Genomic DNA, 18,942 nt, shown 5'->3' on the forward strand with positions numbered 1-18,942 from the left:
AACGAATTACTTCGTACAAACCACTTTCCGGCAGAATGGAAACTCGCTAAAGTTAAGGTCATCCCCAAAGCTGGACATGACCTACACTATCCACAGAATTGGCGCCCAATCTCACTTCTCAGTTCATTAGGGAAACTTTTTGAGAGAGTGGTAGCCATCAGACTACACAAATTTGTAGAGGACAATAACATTATCGGTCCAGAGCAGCACGGTTTCCGCAGCAAGCACTCGACCACCACTCAATTATTGCGGTTCGTAGAACGAATTCAAGAAGCCAAAATTTATAAAGACACTGCAGCAGTAGCCTTTTTCGATTTAAAGAAATCTTTTGATAAAGTTTGGCACAATGGGCTGCTGTTTAAGATGATTCGCATGGGAATGCCGTATAACATCATCAAATTTGTGAGCAATTATCTCGACTCGCGCTCCTTCCGAGTACAGATAAATGACTCAATATCTAATTCTAGACAGATTCGTTCATCAATAGCTCAGGGAAGTGTGTTAGGTCCTATCCTACACAATTTTCATATGAATGACTTCCCAGTTGCCCCTAAGGGTTTCACCGCTCTTTATGCCGACGATAGTGCCCTTTGTTGCACAGATAGGGACCCTGGCAAGGCCCTTTCAAACTTGCAAGAAATGGTAAGATTGGTCGAGCGCTGGTGTGTGCGAACCCGTGTTGAACTGAATGCAGATAAAACCAAATTCATGTGGTTCACTAACAAGTCCTCATTACCACAACAATCACACATAGAGGTACAAGGAGTTATAATCAACCCAGTCATTCACAATAAATATTTGGGGGTGATAATGGACAAGAGATTCAGTTTCTCCCGGCAGTGTGTTGATGCCATCCGTAGGGCGACCGTGGCCTCGGTCATGCTCAACAGACTAAGCCACAGGCACTCAAGTCTTTCAATTCGAAATAAAATTATTCTGTATAAGATGGCAATTAGACCGATTCTTCTGTATGCTGCGCCTGTCTGGTTGTTCTCGAAGAAAATGAATATCATCGCTCTGGAGAGATTTCAGAACAAGACTCTGAGGAGATACACCGGACTACCTTGGTACGTTAGAAACGTTAATATCAGACGTGATTCCGGAGTGACTGATGTAACGTCATATGCAAAGAAACTGGCAAAGAACTTATTTGATAAATTGAACGATTCTGAATTTCCACACCTTGCGGAGATTTCATCATACGACAGTGGACACAAAGCACGATTAAAAAGACCAAAAAATTTTCTACACATGCCTCGACCTGTGTTGCCAGGTCTATGAAGATTTGAAAACTTTTGAAAAAACAAAAAAAAAACCCCCTTGGGTCTCAGGTGAACCTACGTCTTCACCCACCTTATTAGAATCTAACTATCATTGCAAAGCGCACTACTGCACAGGAATTGGCAGAGTCATGATGAAGGGGGTTTGATGGATTATAACTATCCATTGGAACCCCGTTTCACCAATTACGGTTTTCGGTAGAAAAATTCTGACATTCCTTATTGTCGCCTGCCAAAATGTATCTGAAAAAAAATACCGAGTATGAAATATAGACAAGGTGCATGTATTAAATTCCCATGTTACATACAAGTAATATTCTGCCAATTTGTTTCTCTTAAGTTTGTCAGATGGCAGTGCTTCTCAAATACATAACATGCACTCTTCAAAGCAATCAAGTTCATGTTGGTAGCACAACACATACACACATTTCTTGGTATGCACCATTTCGTTGGAAATTCTTTAAAATAATGTTCTTGAGGTGCATGTGCAATTCAGTGGTGGTAGTTTTGGTTCTCTTGATTGTAGTTCTTAGAGTCAAAAATTTATATAATTTTGTGGAATAGTCAAAACTTTGACTAACAAGTTTGAGCATTTACACATTTTTATTAACTCAGCAGCACACACACACTGGTATCAGATCCCACTTATAAAGTGGATTCGTGCTGTCACATTGGGTCTTACAGACTCCATGCATGTCTTCAGGTATAAATTTTAACAGTTTTTTTGGGGTCGGGCCATCTCGGATGGCTCCACGAGCCGCTGCTGATTGAGCATCTATGTACTCAGTATGGGCAATAAATAATGAAAGGATATTATGATTTTATTGAAGATTTCATTTTATTTTCTTCAGGGCTATTATTATATCTGGTGGTCCAAGTTCAGTAAATGCAGAAGGAGGTTGTCAATGTGATCCTCAAATATTTCATTGTGGGTTACCAGTTTTGGGTATCTGCTTTGGTTTACAGGTAAACATGTACTATATGCATATATATGCTCAAATATTTTAAAGTCTTGCATAAATGTTTTTTTTTTAATTTTATGCATGAATTTTTTTTTTTTTAATTTTATGCATGTATTTGTATTTACATTTATAGGCCTATAATTTTTCAAATACTAGCTGATGTACTAGCTGATCTTCAGCAGTTTGAACCATACAATCGTTCTGATTAGAACAGTGGTCAGGCATGCTTTATTGCTGTACAACCAACAGTATAGCATTGATTAATAACAATATTTTCAGATGTTTTGTATTTTAGATTTTGCCTGTTTGGTTTTTTTTATTTGTACACTTTTGTTTCAAATTTGCTGATCATGAAATTTCCAAAAAATCTCGAATCAAACTCAGATTACTGATCCACTATAAGCTGTGGTTCTCCCACACTCTTTCCATTTGCAGTTGCCTTGGCATGGTTTATTCATTTGCTCCAAAATAGTACACAGAAATCACACTGAACAGGCACACGTCAATACACCAATCCCTGGCGATGTCCCTAGGAGCTATAACACACAATTTAAGAACTGCTGCACTAAAGCTATAGAATTGAAACTTTTAATTCAATATAGCATGGATTTAGGAATTTATATTGTTACCAAGACATTGATTTATATGTTTTGATTGGAATTATATTTATATCTAAGAATTTCTCAACATAAATGACATTCTTTGTAGTCATAAATCCCTCTAATAATTATTATAATTGATTTTTTTTTCTTTGTATATGTCTTTACTTATATATATATCGTTGATGTCACAATCTATTCTATCTTTAACAAAGGTGCATACTGACAATAGAGAATAATTTTTTGATTGATTTAAAATCGAGATTTTTTTTCTTCGAAAAATTCTACCTATCCCTTCATGATAGACTTCACAAAGTTCTTATGCAGTGAAACTGATCTGAGATGGACACTGCATGAGACAAATCTGCCTCAAACAGAATCAAAGTATAGTCTATTCAAATATTGGTGCTTGGATTTGCATCTTTATGAAACAAATTTGTCTAAAACGGAACATTATTTCAGTCTCGACATTCTGTTTCGTACAGGTTTCACTGTATTTAGCATAAAATTGGAGTGAATTAATAAAACTGGCATTTTCTTCTTTAGCCTGATCATGATTTTTTTTTCTCTGTATTTTTTGCATAAACTTAGACTGCTTGTATAAGTATATATAAATGCTATCTTTTATCCCTTGTATATAATCCTCCCCCAAGTGATTCCCAACTTGCTTCAGTAATTTGTTCTAAGACTATTGACGTAAGTAAAAAAAAGACTCTCGTTGAGTTAAATGTTTTCACCAATAATGCCAGGGCTTGACAAATCTGAAATGTTTTAGGCACCAGCAAAATTGCATAGACACCAAGTCCCAAAGCAGAATATGTCAAAATCTGCAACGTACATCACAACAAATGTGCTACTACAGAACAATCTGGAAGAGTTTTAAGAAAAGTGTACAAAACACTATTATAAGAATTTTTACATCAGAACGCTTCCACTTAATCGAGGGCTCATTGCAGAACAATGCAAAACATTCTGCTTTGGGGAGGCCAAGTATTTTTTTACTGACAAAATCAGTCCAGAATAGTATATTTTTTAGACTTGTCGAGATCCCCTTCCAATGTTATCAGACAAATGCTGACATAAATTCTGATGATTTTGTGCTGTCTGCAGACTTGGGCACCTAATTTTTTTCATGTGTGATAACAATGTAAATTTTTTAGTTTCCATGGCAACCTGGTGCCTGGGATTTGTCAAGCCCTGAGTTGTGTGCTCCCCTCTTTTTCCAAGAAGAGGGGTTCCATTCGTTTTTCTGATGACATTCGTGGGTAAGCATTTCCATTCTAAGAAACAAACATTGAAAGTTTTCAAGTTTTGTTCAAAGTGCATCTAATTGAAATTTTTTTTTTGTATGAGGTAACATAATTGCAAGGTGACATAAGTCAGGGTTTTACTGTATTTGGGTTCACGAAAAATTATTAGTATATATTAATGACATTTATTGAGTTATATGGCTCTGGTGAATATCATTCATTGATAATGTGATTTCTTTTGATATTAGTTAATAAACAAGGAGTTTGGAGGAACTATCCTGAAGAAAGATATGAGAGAAGATGGTCAATTCACTATACTTATCGATAGTGCTTCAGCCTTATTCAAGTAATGCATTAACATACCAAATTCTATTGCATGTTTACATATTTAATACAATCGAATCCTGTTTTAACGAATACCGTTATAGCAGTAAAACGAAAAATCTCGTTTTAATGAACACTTTTCTAATCCCCAGATAGTTTACATAGGAACAATGCAAAAATCTGGAATTCCTTTATAAGAAATTTTTGTTATGATGAAGGGATTTCTGTTCTCCTGGAGTTCGTAATAACGAGATTCGACTGTATGTGTAGATGCTGAATGGGCCAATTAATAAATGTATACATCATTCTGAAATGATAAAAACAGTATACTCACATATTAAAACAGTAAAGTTATTAAAAATTTTATGAGTTGACAAATGATACAATGTCTTGAAATTTTGAATCAATATTTTCTCAAGAAAGTAACATAAGCAATTACATAGCTTGTCAGGACAGTATATAGGAGGATATAGTTTGCCAGCCATGGGATGAGGTTTGGCTACATGATATAGTCTATGTCAGCGGTTCTCAACCGGTGCTCCTTGTGCATTCTCCAGGGGCTCCGCGTCCGCTCGAGAAAAATTAAAAAAAGTAACATTTAAAAAAAAAATATTTTTTTAATAGTAAAAATACATCAGAAACTTTGATGAATAATTAAAACATTGGCCTACGTGGCTCCGCCATAGAATTTTTTTACTAAAAAGGGTTCCGCGAGTCACAGGTTGAGAACCACTGGTCTACGTCAGTTTCCCAAACTTCTTGTTCCATCGCCCCCTTCATCAGAATTCTTTTTCTCTCATCGTTCCCCCCCCCCCCCAACTCAAGTGAACCCATAGGGTTCTATGTTAAATCCATAGCTTCTATCGCCCCCCCCCCCAAACTATTCCATTTCCCACCAGGGGGCGATATTGCCAACTTTGGGAAACACTGGCCTATGTCATGTGAGAGACTTGTTTTATTCAGCTCTTTTAGGTAAAACAAATGTTCATCGAGAATAGCTAGTCAGTGACTGAGCTTTAATGTTTGTCCTGTCATGGAAAAGAATAGAATCGTCTGACGTAACATGCCGTAGCCAAGTAGTTGGAGGGCTATACATCATGTATAGCACTTAAAGCTTGATAATAATTTTGACAACTAAATTTTTTTAAAGCCAAGCATATTTTTTGCCCTGTGGAAAAACTGTCAGCAATTTATTTCCCCCAAACTTGTTCTTTGCTTAACCATTAAATGCATAGCTTTGCATATATGCAAAGGGTCCTTTAGATGCTCATTACTGCAGTGAGTTTGAAAATAAAAATTCATGTACATTCATTCATTTACTTTTTATACATAAGCTGAGAAGTTTCTTTCTATTTTATGTCTTGAATTTTCTGGTAGATATACCAAATAACGACAATAACCATTAGTTTGTTGCAGAGCATGTGTGTCTATGGTTTTGCTAATTTGTCAAAATGTTTTATTTGAATTTTTTTTTACCTTGAAGTTTGCAACCCAATTTCTTTTCTTTATAGTTTGAATCACAAAGAAAGTAGTTGTATTGAAGTAATATTACATTCCAAATATTTATTTTATGGGTGGTTTTTGAGGCTCTATACAACCTCTTGAAGGCCCTGTATAAGCAGTATGTAAAAAAAAACTATCAGCTGGAAAAAAAATTGAGCATTTGAAGTTTACAAATGCATGACGAGTTAGGTACTCTGTTCAGGGCAGGAAGTGATGTGGAAGTTAAAAATTTTGATGTAGAAAAATTAGTTTTCTAAAAAAAACTTTTTTTCCTGGGATTTAGCGCCTCCTTTTCTGCTGTTGGTAGACCAGCTGACAGTTTCCAAAAAAAATTGTATTGTCCTCAGATTTATTTAGTAATCACACATAAAAAGTTTTTGGTGCTAATAACAATTTTCTAGTAGCTATAGTAAGCGGGGGCCTTGGATTTGTTAAGCCCTGATGTAATAGGGCAGAAAGGTAATGTTTTTGTCCATATAATTAGCAACATTGGCTTTTACCTTGGTCCTTTCCTATTAATTTTTCCTTTATCAAAAATGTGTGCTCTGTAATATGTTTTCTTAATACAAAAGATGAGCGCACAGCTGATGTTTACAAAGAAATCATTCCTGTTTATGGAGACATCATTTTGAATCAACAAAATATTACAATTGTGCTGTGAATTCTCTAGAGGCAGCAACACTGTTTATGATGCCCACTAAAATAGTGAGTCATTTGTGTTCTCTGATAAATTTCAAAAAACTAAGGAAACAATTCCTGCGAATCCAGTGTATCGGAATAGGAGATATATCATTCACCCAAAGTGTCTAACATAACACTTCATTCAACCGATAAGTTTTGATCATTCACCATGTATCCTGGGTCTTGAACCTGGTGACGTTTTCTCTATTTGAAGAAACGTCTTGCCGAACAATACTTCTCAATTATTATGACGAGATAAAAAAAATAATAAGTTGAAATATTTTTCTGGCAGTAGAGTTATAATTCTGTAACTATGAAGAAAAGTTAGTATTCAAACTTAACAAATGTTTGGATAGTGGCAGCAGTATGTGAAAAAATAATGTTTTTTTTCTCAGATCAAGTTGATAACAGGTATGAGAAGCGATAGGAAGGATGGGTGTGATGTATTGGGTTTGTATTTTGTATAACACTTTGATCATGGACATTTTATGCTTCATAGTTGACAGTATTTTGACATAAAATGAGATAAATAAATATGACCGACTTCATCAATAACCTTTGTCATGTCATTTGTGCCGGAGCAGGAGAATGTTGAAACTGAGGATTTCTTTAGATTCTATTTTGTATTTTAATATTAACTAACCAGGAATCTATTGCCTTACATGCTGGGGGTGCAATATGGGCAATCCCTCAGTGAAAAATAGTATCATTGGCATAGCGGGAGGTAGACATTCCACCACCACCCTTCACTGGTCGAGTTTTAGGTTTTTAATTGGCAAAAGCATTCACATTGGGGAAGACATTTTATTTCAAAAATTTGATCAAAAAAAATTTTTTTGATATTTTTTCAAGCGTAAATCATTTTCTAATTATTGAAGTAAGTAAATCAATGCTTGACGATATTTATTGGGCATGTAAATTTCTAGAGTCTAGCCTTTGAACTAACTGACATTCGTGTTATATATATATTTTTTGTACTATTTCTGAACATTGATGTATAATTTTGGTGGCAGGGGTCTAGATAAAGAAGAGACCGTACTATTGACTCATGGTGACAGCATTGATAAGGTGGCAGATTCATTCAAAGTTACAGCGAAATCCGGGAACCTAGTTGCAGGTGATTTCTATGTATTTATACATTTTATAATAAAAAATAACTAGAACGAAAAAAGTGCTCATAAGGTAGCCAAACATAATTGAACAAACTGCTACTCAAGGAAATGTTTTTGAATGGATTTTTAAATTCATGAAAAATATAGATCTTTTAGGCCTATGAAGTTGAAAATATTTATAAATTGCTTATGAATATCCTGATTAGAGATGTAAAATTTGCGAGAATATTTTTATGAAAAATTATTATTATTCTCAAGTTATTTATGATAGTCTTTCCAGAGAATATTTTCAAGAATATTTGTAATAACGTGTATTATAATAATTACTAAATAACTTAATATTCTCATCTCGAGGCAGGGTTGGTAAAAAGACTGGTTTTTTTGAAAAAAAACAAAAACCGGGGTTTTTTGGTTTAAACCAGTTTTTTTTGTTTTAAATAGTATTAACATTTAAAACAATGAAATTTCTGAAAAATCATTCAAACTTCCAATAATTAACTAAAATAAAATGTTTATTAATGTAATTAACACTATTCCCATGCTAATTAATCAATAAATATTTATTACATTTTAACAAAAACCAACTTTTGCAATTTAATTATTTTTTGCTTAACTCAATGGATTACTGTGTGTTTGAAAATTCTTTTAATGTTATTATTAATCATATAATATATAAAGGTTTTTCCTCCAGTTACTTTCAGTATGCTTAATTAGGAAGCTATTTTGCAAAAAGTAATAAAAATTAGGTGAATATAATGTATTTACTGAAGCATAAATAATGCAGATTAATTAGCAATGATTTACGATATACAGGGTGATTATAACTAAGGTTCTGATTTCAAAACACTGTAAAAAAAGAACGATTGTCAGAATGACTTGAAAATTGACATGAATATTCCTGAAAAAATTCAATTTTATTTGATAAAGGGGAAAAATACTTAAAAATGTAAAATTAATGACATCATCCAACATGTGGGAAATTTGCTCGCAGAATGGAAACGATAGCCAGTCATAGCAGAATGATACCTTAATTATAGCATTTCACGATTTCATAATTCATGGAAACATCACAAAAAACGAAGTAATTGAACAAATAACTACAACTTACTTAAGAAATGTTAAATATGTTGTCCACCGCTTGTTCTGGCTATGAGGTTGAAAGCATAAAAATTCTTGTTCTACAACAGAATCGGAGTATGCCATGGTCATAATGGGGATGTGCTTGCAATTCAGCTTTATTAAACCAAACGCGCCCCCACGTTAATATTCCTAAGGAACTTCTAACATATAGGGAATGTGCTGAAGATTGCAATTCAACAAAGTTTGCAATCTGACCACTGTTTATAACATTTTAAGGTACCCCCACAGCCAGAAGTTGCAAGGGTTAAGGTGCAGCCTGTTAAAATGGGTCTTCAGCAGCTGCTTTGCTGGTATTGCAATGTGCATCTTGATAGAAGTTCTATCCACACACTGATGCTGTGGAAGTGCCGAAATGATGTGGTTTCACAAAATAGATTATACTGCTGGCCAAGTACAGCATCATCTACTTGCACATTTTGCACTTTTTTCTTTTGCGAAAGAAACTTCCATTGCTTCAGGAGTATCCATGCAAATTTTCAAGTCATTCTGATCAGTACTTATTGTATAGTTTTGGAATCAAAACTTAAATTATAATCACCTTGTATATAGCTGATTATTTTTCATAAATCTGTTACTACTATACAGTAGAACCTTGATTAACTGGGCTTAACAGTGTGTGTGTGAAAGTATAAAAAAAAAACAATTGAATATTAAGACTGGGAGATATACAGTAGGAGATGTGCTGCTACTTATGGGAATGAAAATGTATGTGAGGTAATGTAACAACTAGTACACTAGTCTTTGTCCTTTAAGGACAGCTGGTGTCTTTATTGAATTATAGGACCACCTGCCCCTAGCATTATGGTGTCACTACTGTAGCTGCTTCTTTGTGAAGGGAAAAAGAAACCCTGTGAGATAATACACCACTACATTTAGATGAGTGATGCAATCCTTATTCATGAATTGCTAAAGATAGAGCATCAGAATGTAGCCAAAGGTTAGAAAATGTGGTAAGAATGAGAAATTTTGGCTTCGGTATATAACTTTGGTATAACTAAGATACTTCATATGAAAAAAAAAAAATGTATTCAGGCCACTTTTATGAGACTTTTTTTAAAAAAAACCACTTACACCATCTTATGCCACTTAAAGATATACCATCAAAATATACCCCAAGAATATAAAATGTGATAAAAATGAAAAATTTTGACTAATAATGAACCAATATGATATTTTTCAAGGAAAAAATTATATTTAGGCCACTTTTATTTGATTTTTTGTGGTTTTTTTAAAAAAACCACTTGGTTCAAAATAAGGTTTAAACCAAACAACCCTGTCCCGAGGAGAATAAAAATTCTTTCGAAGGATCATATTATAAATAACTTGAGAATATTCTCTAGTTATTTATAACAGTAGTTCTTCCAGAGAATATTCTTAAGAATATTTGTAGTAACATGCATTATAATAAAAAAAAACTAGAATATTCTCTGGAAGGACTACTATAATGAATTACTGGGGAATATTCTTATTGGAAATAATTATTTTTAAATTTTTAATAATAGTGCTTTCAGAGAATATTCTCAAATATTCTCCCTGTCTCTTTTCTGTTATGAAGAAAGAATATTGAAGTTTATAGCCCACAATATTAAACTTAAAAAAAAAAAAAAAAAATTAAATCCACTGTGCCTGAATTGCACAACGGGCAAAGAAATATGTGATACTAAATTTAAGTGTATGTACATTGAAGAAACCAACAGTTCTGTATCTTCATTGAATGAAGGTGATAAGAACAGCCTCCTTTTATCAATGAACTTTGGTTTTACTTTTTGCTTTGAGCTAATTTGTGCTGTGTTGTAGCTCCTCTGTTGCTGCACACAATGCATGTATTGCGTGGCACCTCTTTCGTTCACAAGTGATTTTCTCCGACCATTCCGCTTCCAGCTCAAAGTTTGTTGACTTAGCTGCCATTCTTTGAAGACTCAAGATATGATGGTCAGCTCCCCCATATTCGGTTGTTTTTTTTCCTTTATTGGAATTGTTTTTTTTTTGACAACACTCAGCAATCGTTGTTCATGTGTTTTGTGTACAAAAATTGAGTTGTGCTTGTCTAGGATGGCTCATTTTTCTAGTGCTACTGATAATGCTTCGAAAAGGTAAATAAAAGTAAAAACTTGACAAGAAAAATTGGATATATTGACTATGCTTGGCGAAAGTAAGTCAATACCTGCTGTGGTTCACCATTACGGAATCAACGAATCTACAATGAGATACATCAAGAAAAAGGAATCAAATTCGTTCAGCCGTAGCTGTAGCTACACCCATGGCAGTCAAAACTTTGCAGTACCTTGCGGGATCCATATGTTTCTCGTACAAAAAATGTTTTTTTTTTTGTGGGTACAAGACTGATATGAAAATGTATTCTAATTTATTGTTAAAAATATAACAGAAGGCAAAAAATTTTACTCTTCCATAAGGAAAAGGCTGGTGAAACATCTATTTCATCAATTTATGCAAGTTAAGGTTGTTTCATAGGTTTAAGAAACGATTTGGATCACGCAATGTAAAAATCACTGGCACATGGGCGGAGATACGGGGAGTGTGGGGAGGACACTCCTCCGCCCCCCCAGTGTCAAAGGCGGAGTAGACTGATCTAATACATATATATATATATATATATATGAATTGACATCGTCATCGTGTCTCCCCAGACTTCCAGGTCTATCTCCGCCTATGCATTGGCGATCAAGCCTCTGCCGACCAGGAGGCAGCTGGAAAATTTCCAAAGACTTCGTAATAAATTATTAAAGAGAAGGGTTACGCACCTCAGCAGGTGTTTAACGCTGACGAAACTACACTATTTTGGAAGAAAATGCTGCAAAGAAGTTAAGCCAGAAAAGAACAGCGAACTCCCCTGGTTTTAAGGCAAGTGGAAATAGACTTACTATGTTGTTTTGCGCAAATGCGTATGGGTACATGATAAAGCCCACCATCATTTTAAAATCTGCGAATCCGTGAGCATTGAAGAGAAGGGTAAGCCAAAGCTCCCAGTATTTTTGACGACAATAAAAAGGCTTGGGCTATGAAAACACTTTTCCTACATTGGTTTTAACAGTGTTTCGTTCCGGAAGTCAGGAGATACCTTGAGAGTGAATACATGTTATTCAAAGTTCTTTTGATACTGGATTGACCAAGGAGGAATTGATGCAGCTGACTGGTCCTGAAACTGAAGCAGTACCAGATGATCATGTTAAAGAAGTAGAAATCAAGGCCATCACAAGTAACATAGCGTAAGGGCTTCTCAAGCTTAAATCAGCAATAGATTACTTTCATAACATAGATCCCTCTATTTTACGTTCTTCACATGTAGAAAAATTAGTAGAGGAAGCCTTATCAACATGATGATATAAAGAAGACACGGCAAACAGAAAAATCACAACGTTCTTTCAGAAAACATTGCCAACAATCGCTGCACCCTCTTTTACATTCCCTTCTACTTCTGTGTCACCCTGATCTTTCTCATGATGTTCAGTAAGCAAGATATACAAAAAAAAACCCCCACGGTTTCGGTTATTCACAGATTTCCGTATTCGTGTTCACCTCCAGAACGTAACCCCCGTGAATATGGGGGGAGGGGCTGTACTGTTGTACGAGAAAAGCCAAGAAGGTTAGCAGCTTCAGAGATATTAGAACCGCCTTTTTATCAGCAAAAGAAAGCTTTGAGAAAGAGAAAGCTTTATTAGCAAATCCAGTTTATTATGTCAAAGCACATGCTGCATGGACGAATTGAAGTTTGAGATTCAGATTGTTCCTGATTTTCTGGTCACTGAATGTATATACAGGGTGATCAGCGAATAAGCCCTTATTTCAAAATTAAATATCTCTACAACAAAGATCAATAGAATTATGCGGTAAACGGTACGTTTATTAGCAAAACTGTAAGAATGTTGTACAGAAATTTCGAACATTTAGTTTTTTTTAAAAATTTTTAAAATTTAAAAAAAAACAAAACAAAACTGGAGATTTTGAGGTTCCAAAAATCCTCATTTGTGTGAAGAGAAACCACTGCATTCGCCTAAAGTTACTGCATGGGCTGCGGTATGCGCCATGTGTGCTGACAAATTGTTCCAAAATTGTAACGTAACGTTCAGTAGTAATCGTTTCTCGCACGAAGAAGGGGCCGATAATGCCTCTGGCGCATACCACTGCCCATGCAGTAACTTTAGGCGAATGCAGTGGTTTCTCTTCACACAAATGAGGATTTTTGGAACCTCAAAATCTCCAGTTTTGTTTTGTTTTTTTAAATTTTAAAAAATTAAAAAAAAAACTAAATTTTCGAAATTTCTGTACAACATTCTTACAGTTTTGCTAATAAACGTACTGTTTACCGCATAATTCTATTGATCTTTGTTGTAGAGATATTTAATTTTGAAATAAGGGCGTGTTCACTGATCACCCTTATGGGCATCTTTCTTCAGCCACCTCATTTGTCTGTTATGGCATTTGTATTTGTGTAATCAAAGTATGCATTTCTCAAACCCTTGATTAATGTTCATCTCTTTTATGAACAAATTTTTTTGTCCTTCCCGTGTCTGCAAAAGAGAGGTTTTACCGTACTTTAGTACATATACTTTGTTATAATGAAATTTTGTTTTTAAGGAAGTCCAGGTTTTTCCATTATTCCTATGTAAACTTATCTGGGGGATTAGAAAAGTGTTCATTGTGAAACAAGGTTTTCATTATAACGATGTTTGTTAAACCGTGATTCGGCTGTATATATATGTTACTTCCAAAGCCTGAAGTTAGCCAATTCATGACAGGGCCAATGTCTGAAATTCAGGTTTTTGCCGGCCCCTATGTATCTATCTATCCCTATATATATATTTTTTTTTTTTTGGGAATTATGACTTTATAATTAGTCATAATTAACCATAATGATTATTGTTAAGATATGGCAACCCTAATGATCAAAGGAATCTGAATATCAATATCTTAGTGATCTATATATAGGGTTGTGTAGGGATCTCAATATATAGGCCCGGGTAAAAGCCAGAACTTCAGACATTGGCTGGGTCAACCGGGCTGGCCCCATCGCAAATTGACTAACTTCGAGCTTTGGCAGTAACATATACATCTTATATGATGACATGTTTCAATTATCAATTTAATAATGATCTGTGGAGTTTTCAATTAGAAAAAAAAAATTACTGTCTGGTTATCAGCATGGGTATTCTATATTTTTTAGCTATCGCCAATGAAAAATTGAAAATATACGGAGTTCAGTTCCATCCCGAAGTTGATTTAACTTTACACGGAAAGCTGATGATGAAGAATTTCTTGTTTAACATCAGTGGACTCAACGGCTCATTCACAATGCAGTCTAGGGAAACAGAGTGCATTGAATATATCAAAAAAGCAGTAGGCAGAAACAAAGTCTTGGTAAATATGTTTTTTGTATCATTATACTTGAAAACAGGGTTGGATTTTTGACATGCATGGGTCATTCCATTTCAAATCACCCGACAAAATGCCAAAATGACACCCATAGTCTCAGATTTCAATGATTTTTTTTAATTTGTTGCATTTACCATCCTTATTAACCGTGTGAAATATTATTTGCATATCTCCAAAATTTTTTGAGAAAAAAAATGTTGAAATTTATCAAAAACTGATACAGATGACTTTTCCGAGGCTCAATTTTTAAGCGGCATTGTTTGAGAAAATAAATCATAACTTTTTCAATTTTCAATATATTCAAGTGAAGTTTTCACTAAAGTGTGCACAAAAACATACAGAATATGAATAAAAATAATTCATACACTTACATTTGAAATTTACATGCAAAAAAAATATGTAAACTTGTGGAATTTTTCGTTAGAAAAAAATACAATTTTTCAAACATATTTTTAGACCAGAGGCACAGCAGTTACCAAAACAACTTTTATTTTCAATTTCTCCTAAATATATGAAGTAAAATACTGGGGGGAAAAAATAATGGTTTTTTGACCGTTAATATGTTTATTCTGGCTCACAACACAAAATTCATCGAAACAAGACTGGATCGTTCCGATTTCAAATCATTTAACTAGATACTGAAATGCAACCCATCATCCCGGATTCCAATTATTATTTTTTGTTTATTGCTTCTACCATGCTTGTTGACTATGCAAAGTTTCATGTACATATCTCAAATATTTTTTGAGAAAAAAAATGTTTTCTAACCTCACGAATGACATTTCTTAGGCTAACCCCATTCAAGCAATATTATTTGTGAAAATATATCAGAAATGTGCAGATTTTCAATACATTCAAATGAAATTTCCACTAAAATGCTCACAAAAAACTGTAGATCATGACTAGGAAAGAAAATTTAAATCTTTGCATTAAAAAATTAGATTGCAAAAAAAATCGTTGAAATTTAATTTTTGATTCTTTTTATAATAAAAACACGATGGCTCACCTTTGCTTTTTCATTTACAAAAGCTCTGCTTTTCGTACAGCATATTGAGTGACATTGAACTCTTCAGATTTTTTTCCGTGTTCCCCTTTCTTAAAGCAGGGGCCAGAGTTTTGCAGTTTTCCCCTTGTTGTGATGGTTAAATTGAGTCTTATTTCTAATTAACTTTATTAAAATAATCATATTTGCTTTATGTTTAATATCTTCATTAAGTGTGCTTTGAGATTCATTTTCTGGCAATTCTTCAAAAACTTTACAAACATTTGATTTTAAAGTGTTGCAAGCAGATTCAACTTTTCTCTTGGCATTGTTTGACTTGCATTGTGGAGCTACCCTATGAAGTTTAATTGGTGACTCTTCTATGTTCTGTAGAGATGAATTTATTTCTTCAAGTGCTTCTTGTTTAGTAATTGACATTTTTCCAAGTTACTTCTCTACATTACTATCACTGTTCATCTCTTCACAGTATTCAGTTTCTTCACCTAATTTATTGTTTATATTCACTGTCCCTACAGGCATGGCATATTTTTTGCCCTGGAATTTATTTTGTACAACCATTTATTTCATTTATACATGAAAAATACAAGTTTACTATCCTTAAACCTTTTGTTGTTTTTTTCTTATGACATTTTAAAGGATTAAAGCATACTTTCGGATATATTTCATACTTTGAGAAAAAAGCTCTATGATGCTGAAACACACAGTAGATAAATGTTCAGAACTTGCTCCACTCCTCAATATTGATGTCCGATGGGTCCAATGATGTAATGGGTAACAGATTTTACACTTTTGCATAACACTTTTTATGATAGTCAGATCCAGTTTCTTTTCCAACACTATAAATTTCAAGTGTCTTTTCTGACATTTTACTTTGAATTCCAAAATGATGATATAAAATATTTAGCTCAAATGGAAATTGTGTTATCATAAGAAAAATTTGCTAACCCTGGAGTAGGCTACTTTATGGAGTACATTCTGTCTTCAGCAAGATCATAATTGAGACTTGCATCATTTGATGGGGGGGGGGGCAGTTTAGTTCTAACACTTTTGTTTTAGTTTTCGCAATGAAGCAGCAGCAGTGACTTTATCATCACCTGCTGGAATGATAAAGTCTTATAATTAAATAAGACACCAGCTGCCCTCTGAAGGACAAAGACCAGTGTGCCATAGTTTATATCTTCACAGAAGCTATTATTATTTTTTTACAATCATCATCACAACAAGAAACATCACATCTTATACATCACCACCAGGCATTATATACATTACGTTTTCAATTCTACTCTCTTCCATCTGCCTCAGTTACAACAATTAGGTTGCTGCTGATAATTATTTCATTCTTTGTGATTTAATGCCTCATATTCTGGCTTTTTATCAGCAATTTTAAATTATTTGATGGGAAAAATATATAGAGGCTTGTGTTAAATATTATAATGTAGAATTTTTTTCACACAAGTATAACCATTTCATATTCATCATATACATTAATATGTTTATTAAAATATATACTGTAAAAATCAAAGTAATTAAAAAAAAATTAACACTTGTGGTAAAATAACTTTATAATTAAGCAGGCTTTGTATTTGTATATCTTTAGATCTTGTTGCGACATCACGGGCTGCCAATTTGGTACCCCTGCCTTAGGGTACAAACATAGCTTACACTGGTTTATGTTTCTGTGAGTTGGCACTGTTACAAATTGGTTAAAAACCTGAATTTCATGTTTTTCAACCAATCGGCAACGGCACAGACGTGCAGAATTGGAAACCAGCATGCACTATGCTTATACCCGTAGATACTACTTCAGTTTAATAAATGGAAGTAACTTAGCACAAGGTCCAGTCTATATGGTTGAAATTGAACAGGTTGAAGGAAGCCACCACATGGTGTTTGGATTTTAAATAACTGATGAATAAGAATGGTTTTTTTTTTCTTATTTAGGATTCAATTGACTTTTATTTTTGTTTTCATGTTCCTCATTTTTTATTTCATACCCTTACTAGTTGAAAAAAATCTCTGCTTTTAGTGTTATGGATAGAAATAACTATCCACATTATTTCAATATTCAAGTAAAATTTGCAGTTTGATCAAAAATCCTTCTTTGTATAAAAATCTGAGATTCTTTGACGTCAAGAAAAAAATTGCTTGACACTTTGTCTTTGAAAATATTTTCATGTCAAATGCACATGGAGATTATAATATACAGTGTCACCCCTTCTAACAATCGCCCTGCAGATGGAGTCACCCCCTCTCTTTTGCAGCCAAATATATATATTTTTTTTGAAACCTTCAGTAAGAGATTTTTTACTGTTCATCTCTTTTATGGATTCATTTTTTTTTATCCTACCGGTGTCTTCAAAAAAGGTTTTACTATACTGTTATTATTTTAGTAACCATAAAAATATCTATGTATAGTAAAAACCTCTTTTAAGGACACTGGTAGTGTAGAAAAATCTGTAAAAGAGGGGGGGGGGGGGAAGCATTAATCAGGGGTTTGAAAAACATTTTTATTATACACTGGTAAATTATTTGGCCATAAAAAAGAGGTGACTACCTCGTTAAAATAGATTTTACTGTACTTATATAGATTATATGTAAATGGTGTGAAATGATTCTCGTTTGTTCTAATTTTAGATGCTGGTTAGCGGGGGAGTTGATTCCACAGTCTGTGCGGCTTTGTTACACAGAGCTCTCAAAGAAGACCAAGTCATAGCAGTTCATATTGACAATGGTTTCATGAGAAAACACGAAAGCTTGCAGGTTGAGCAGTCTTTAAAGCGGTTAGGCTTAAAACTAAGAGGTAAGTTTTTCTCTCTCTCATCAATAAATAGATGCATATTTCATTGATCCTTTCAGTTATTTATGAATACATAAAATTTGATATATTTAGTATGAGTATATATCAGGGTTGTCAAATTTACTCCCTGGGTAGATGTTCCCCCCCCCCCCCCGGCTGGGTTTTTTTCAGGAAATTGTTTTCGAAGAAAATGTGTTGCTTTCATCTTAAAATTTTACTTTGAGGTTGGTTTATGTATTTCACAAATTGCTGCATAGTGCAGTGTTTAAAATATGTATATTTTGAAGTACTTTTAAATGATTTTTTTATGACCAAAAAAATGTGTTTTCTTGGAATTGAACTTTTTTTTTATAATTCTTCTACCTTTTTTTTATGTATTTAGATACGAGATTCACATATTAAAATATATTACAAGAAACCACAAACAGAAAATGCAACCATGGACCTTAATTTAACAAGTATACCTGATATGTGATAAGCATATTCACAGAAATTATTGCTTATTTATAAAGAATAATTTCTCACACACATACACAAATCCTTATATAAATTGATTGAAGCCTTTGTGTAGAAGTAAACCAATGTATGTAAACTGAATTTTTATTCCAAAAATATTTACATGTTTGCATTACATTTTTTATAAGTTTTATTCATGTTTATCAGACTTTCATGATTGAAATATCAAGAGACAAAAATAACACTATCTCATAATGAAAAGAAAATAACTTTGTGGGATTCTTGATTGAACATTGGTAACGAACACCTTTCTTCAAGTGAAACAGAGCAAAAAGTATAGTTTTTCTCAGAAAATAAGACAACCAGAAAATAAGCCTTAGCTTGATTTTTCAGGATGCTCATAATATAAGCCTGACCCCGAAATTCTAGTGCAGTGTTTCTCAA

At 33.7% G+C, this 18,942-nt stretch overlaps 1 protein-coding gene across 2 annotated transcripts in view; it reads left to right on the forward strand.

Annotated features, from left to right (window-relative positions):
* The window catches only part of bur (GMP synthase burgundy), a 62,363-nt gene that overhangs the window by 16,902 nt on the left and 26,519 nt on the right, over positions 1 to 18,942 (forward strand). For both annotated transcript variants that reach the window (XM_089255894.1, XM_089255893.1), the window contains exons 4-8: positions 2,132 to 2,246; positions 4,340 to 4,437; positions 7,613 to 7,716; positions 14,034 to 14,227; positions 17,880 to 18,045. In XM_089255894.1, the coding sequence (XP_089112020.1) occupies positions 2,132 to 2,246; positions 4,340 to 4,437; positions 7,613 to 7,716; positions 14,034 to 14,227; positions 17,880 to 18,045 (677 nt within the window). The remainder of the gene's footprint in view (positions 1 to 2,131; positions 2,247 to 4,339; positions 4,438 to 7,612; positions 7,717 to 14,033; positions 14,228 to 17,879; positions 18,046 to 18,942) is intronic.

The sequence above is a fragment of the Pholcus phalangioides genome, unplaced genomic scaffold (genome assembly GCF_987345545.1).
Source record: "Pholcus phalangioides strain wild (caught in Gottingen) unplaced genomic scaffold, Ppha-v1.0 ptg000172l_1, whole genome shotgun sequence".
Lineage (NCBI taxonomy): Eukaryota > Metazoa > Arthropoda > Arachnida > Araneae > Pholcidae > Pholcus > Pholcus phalangioides.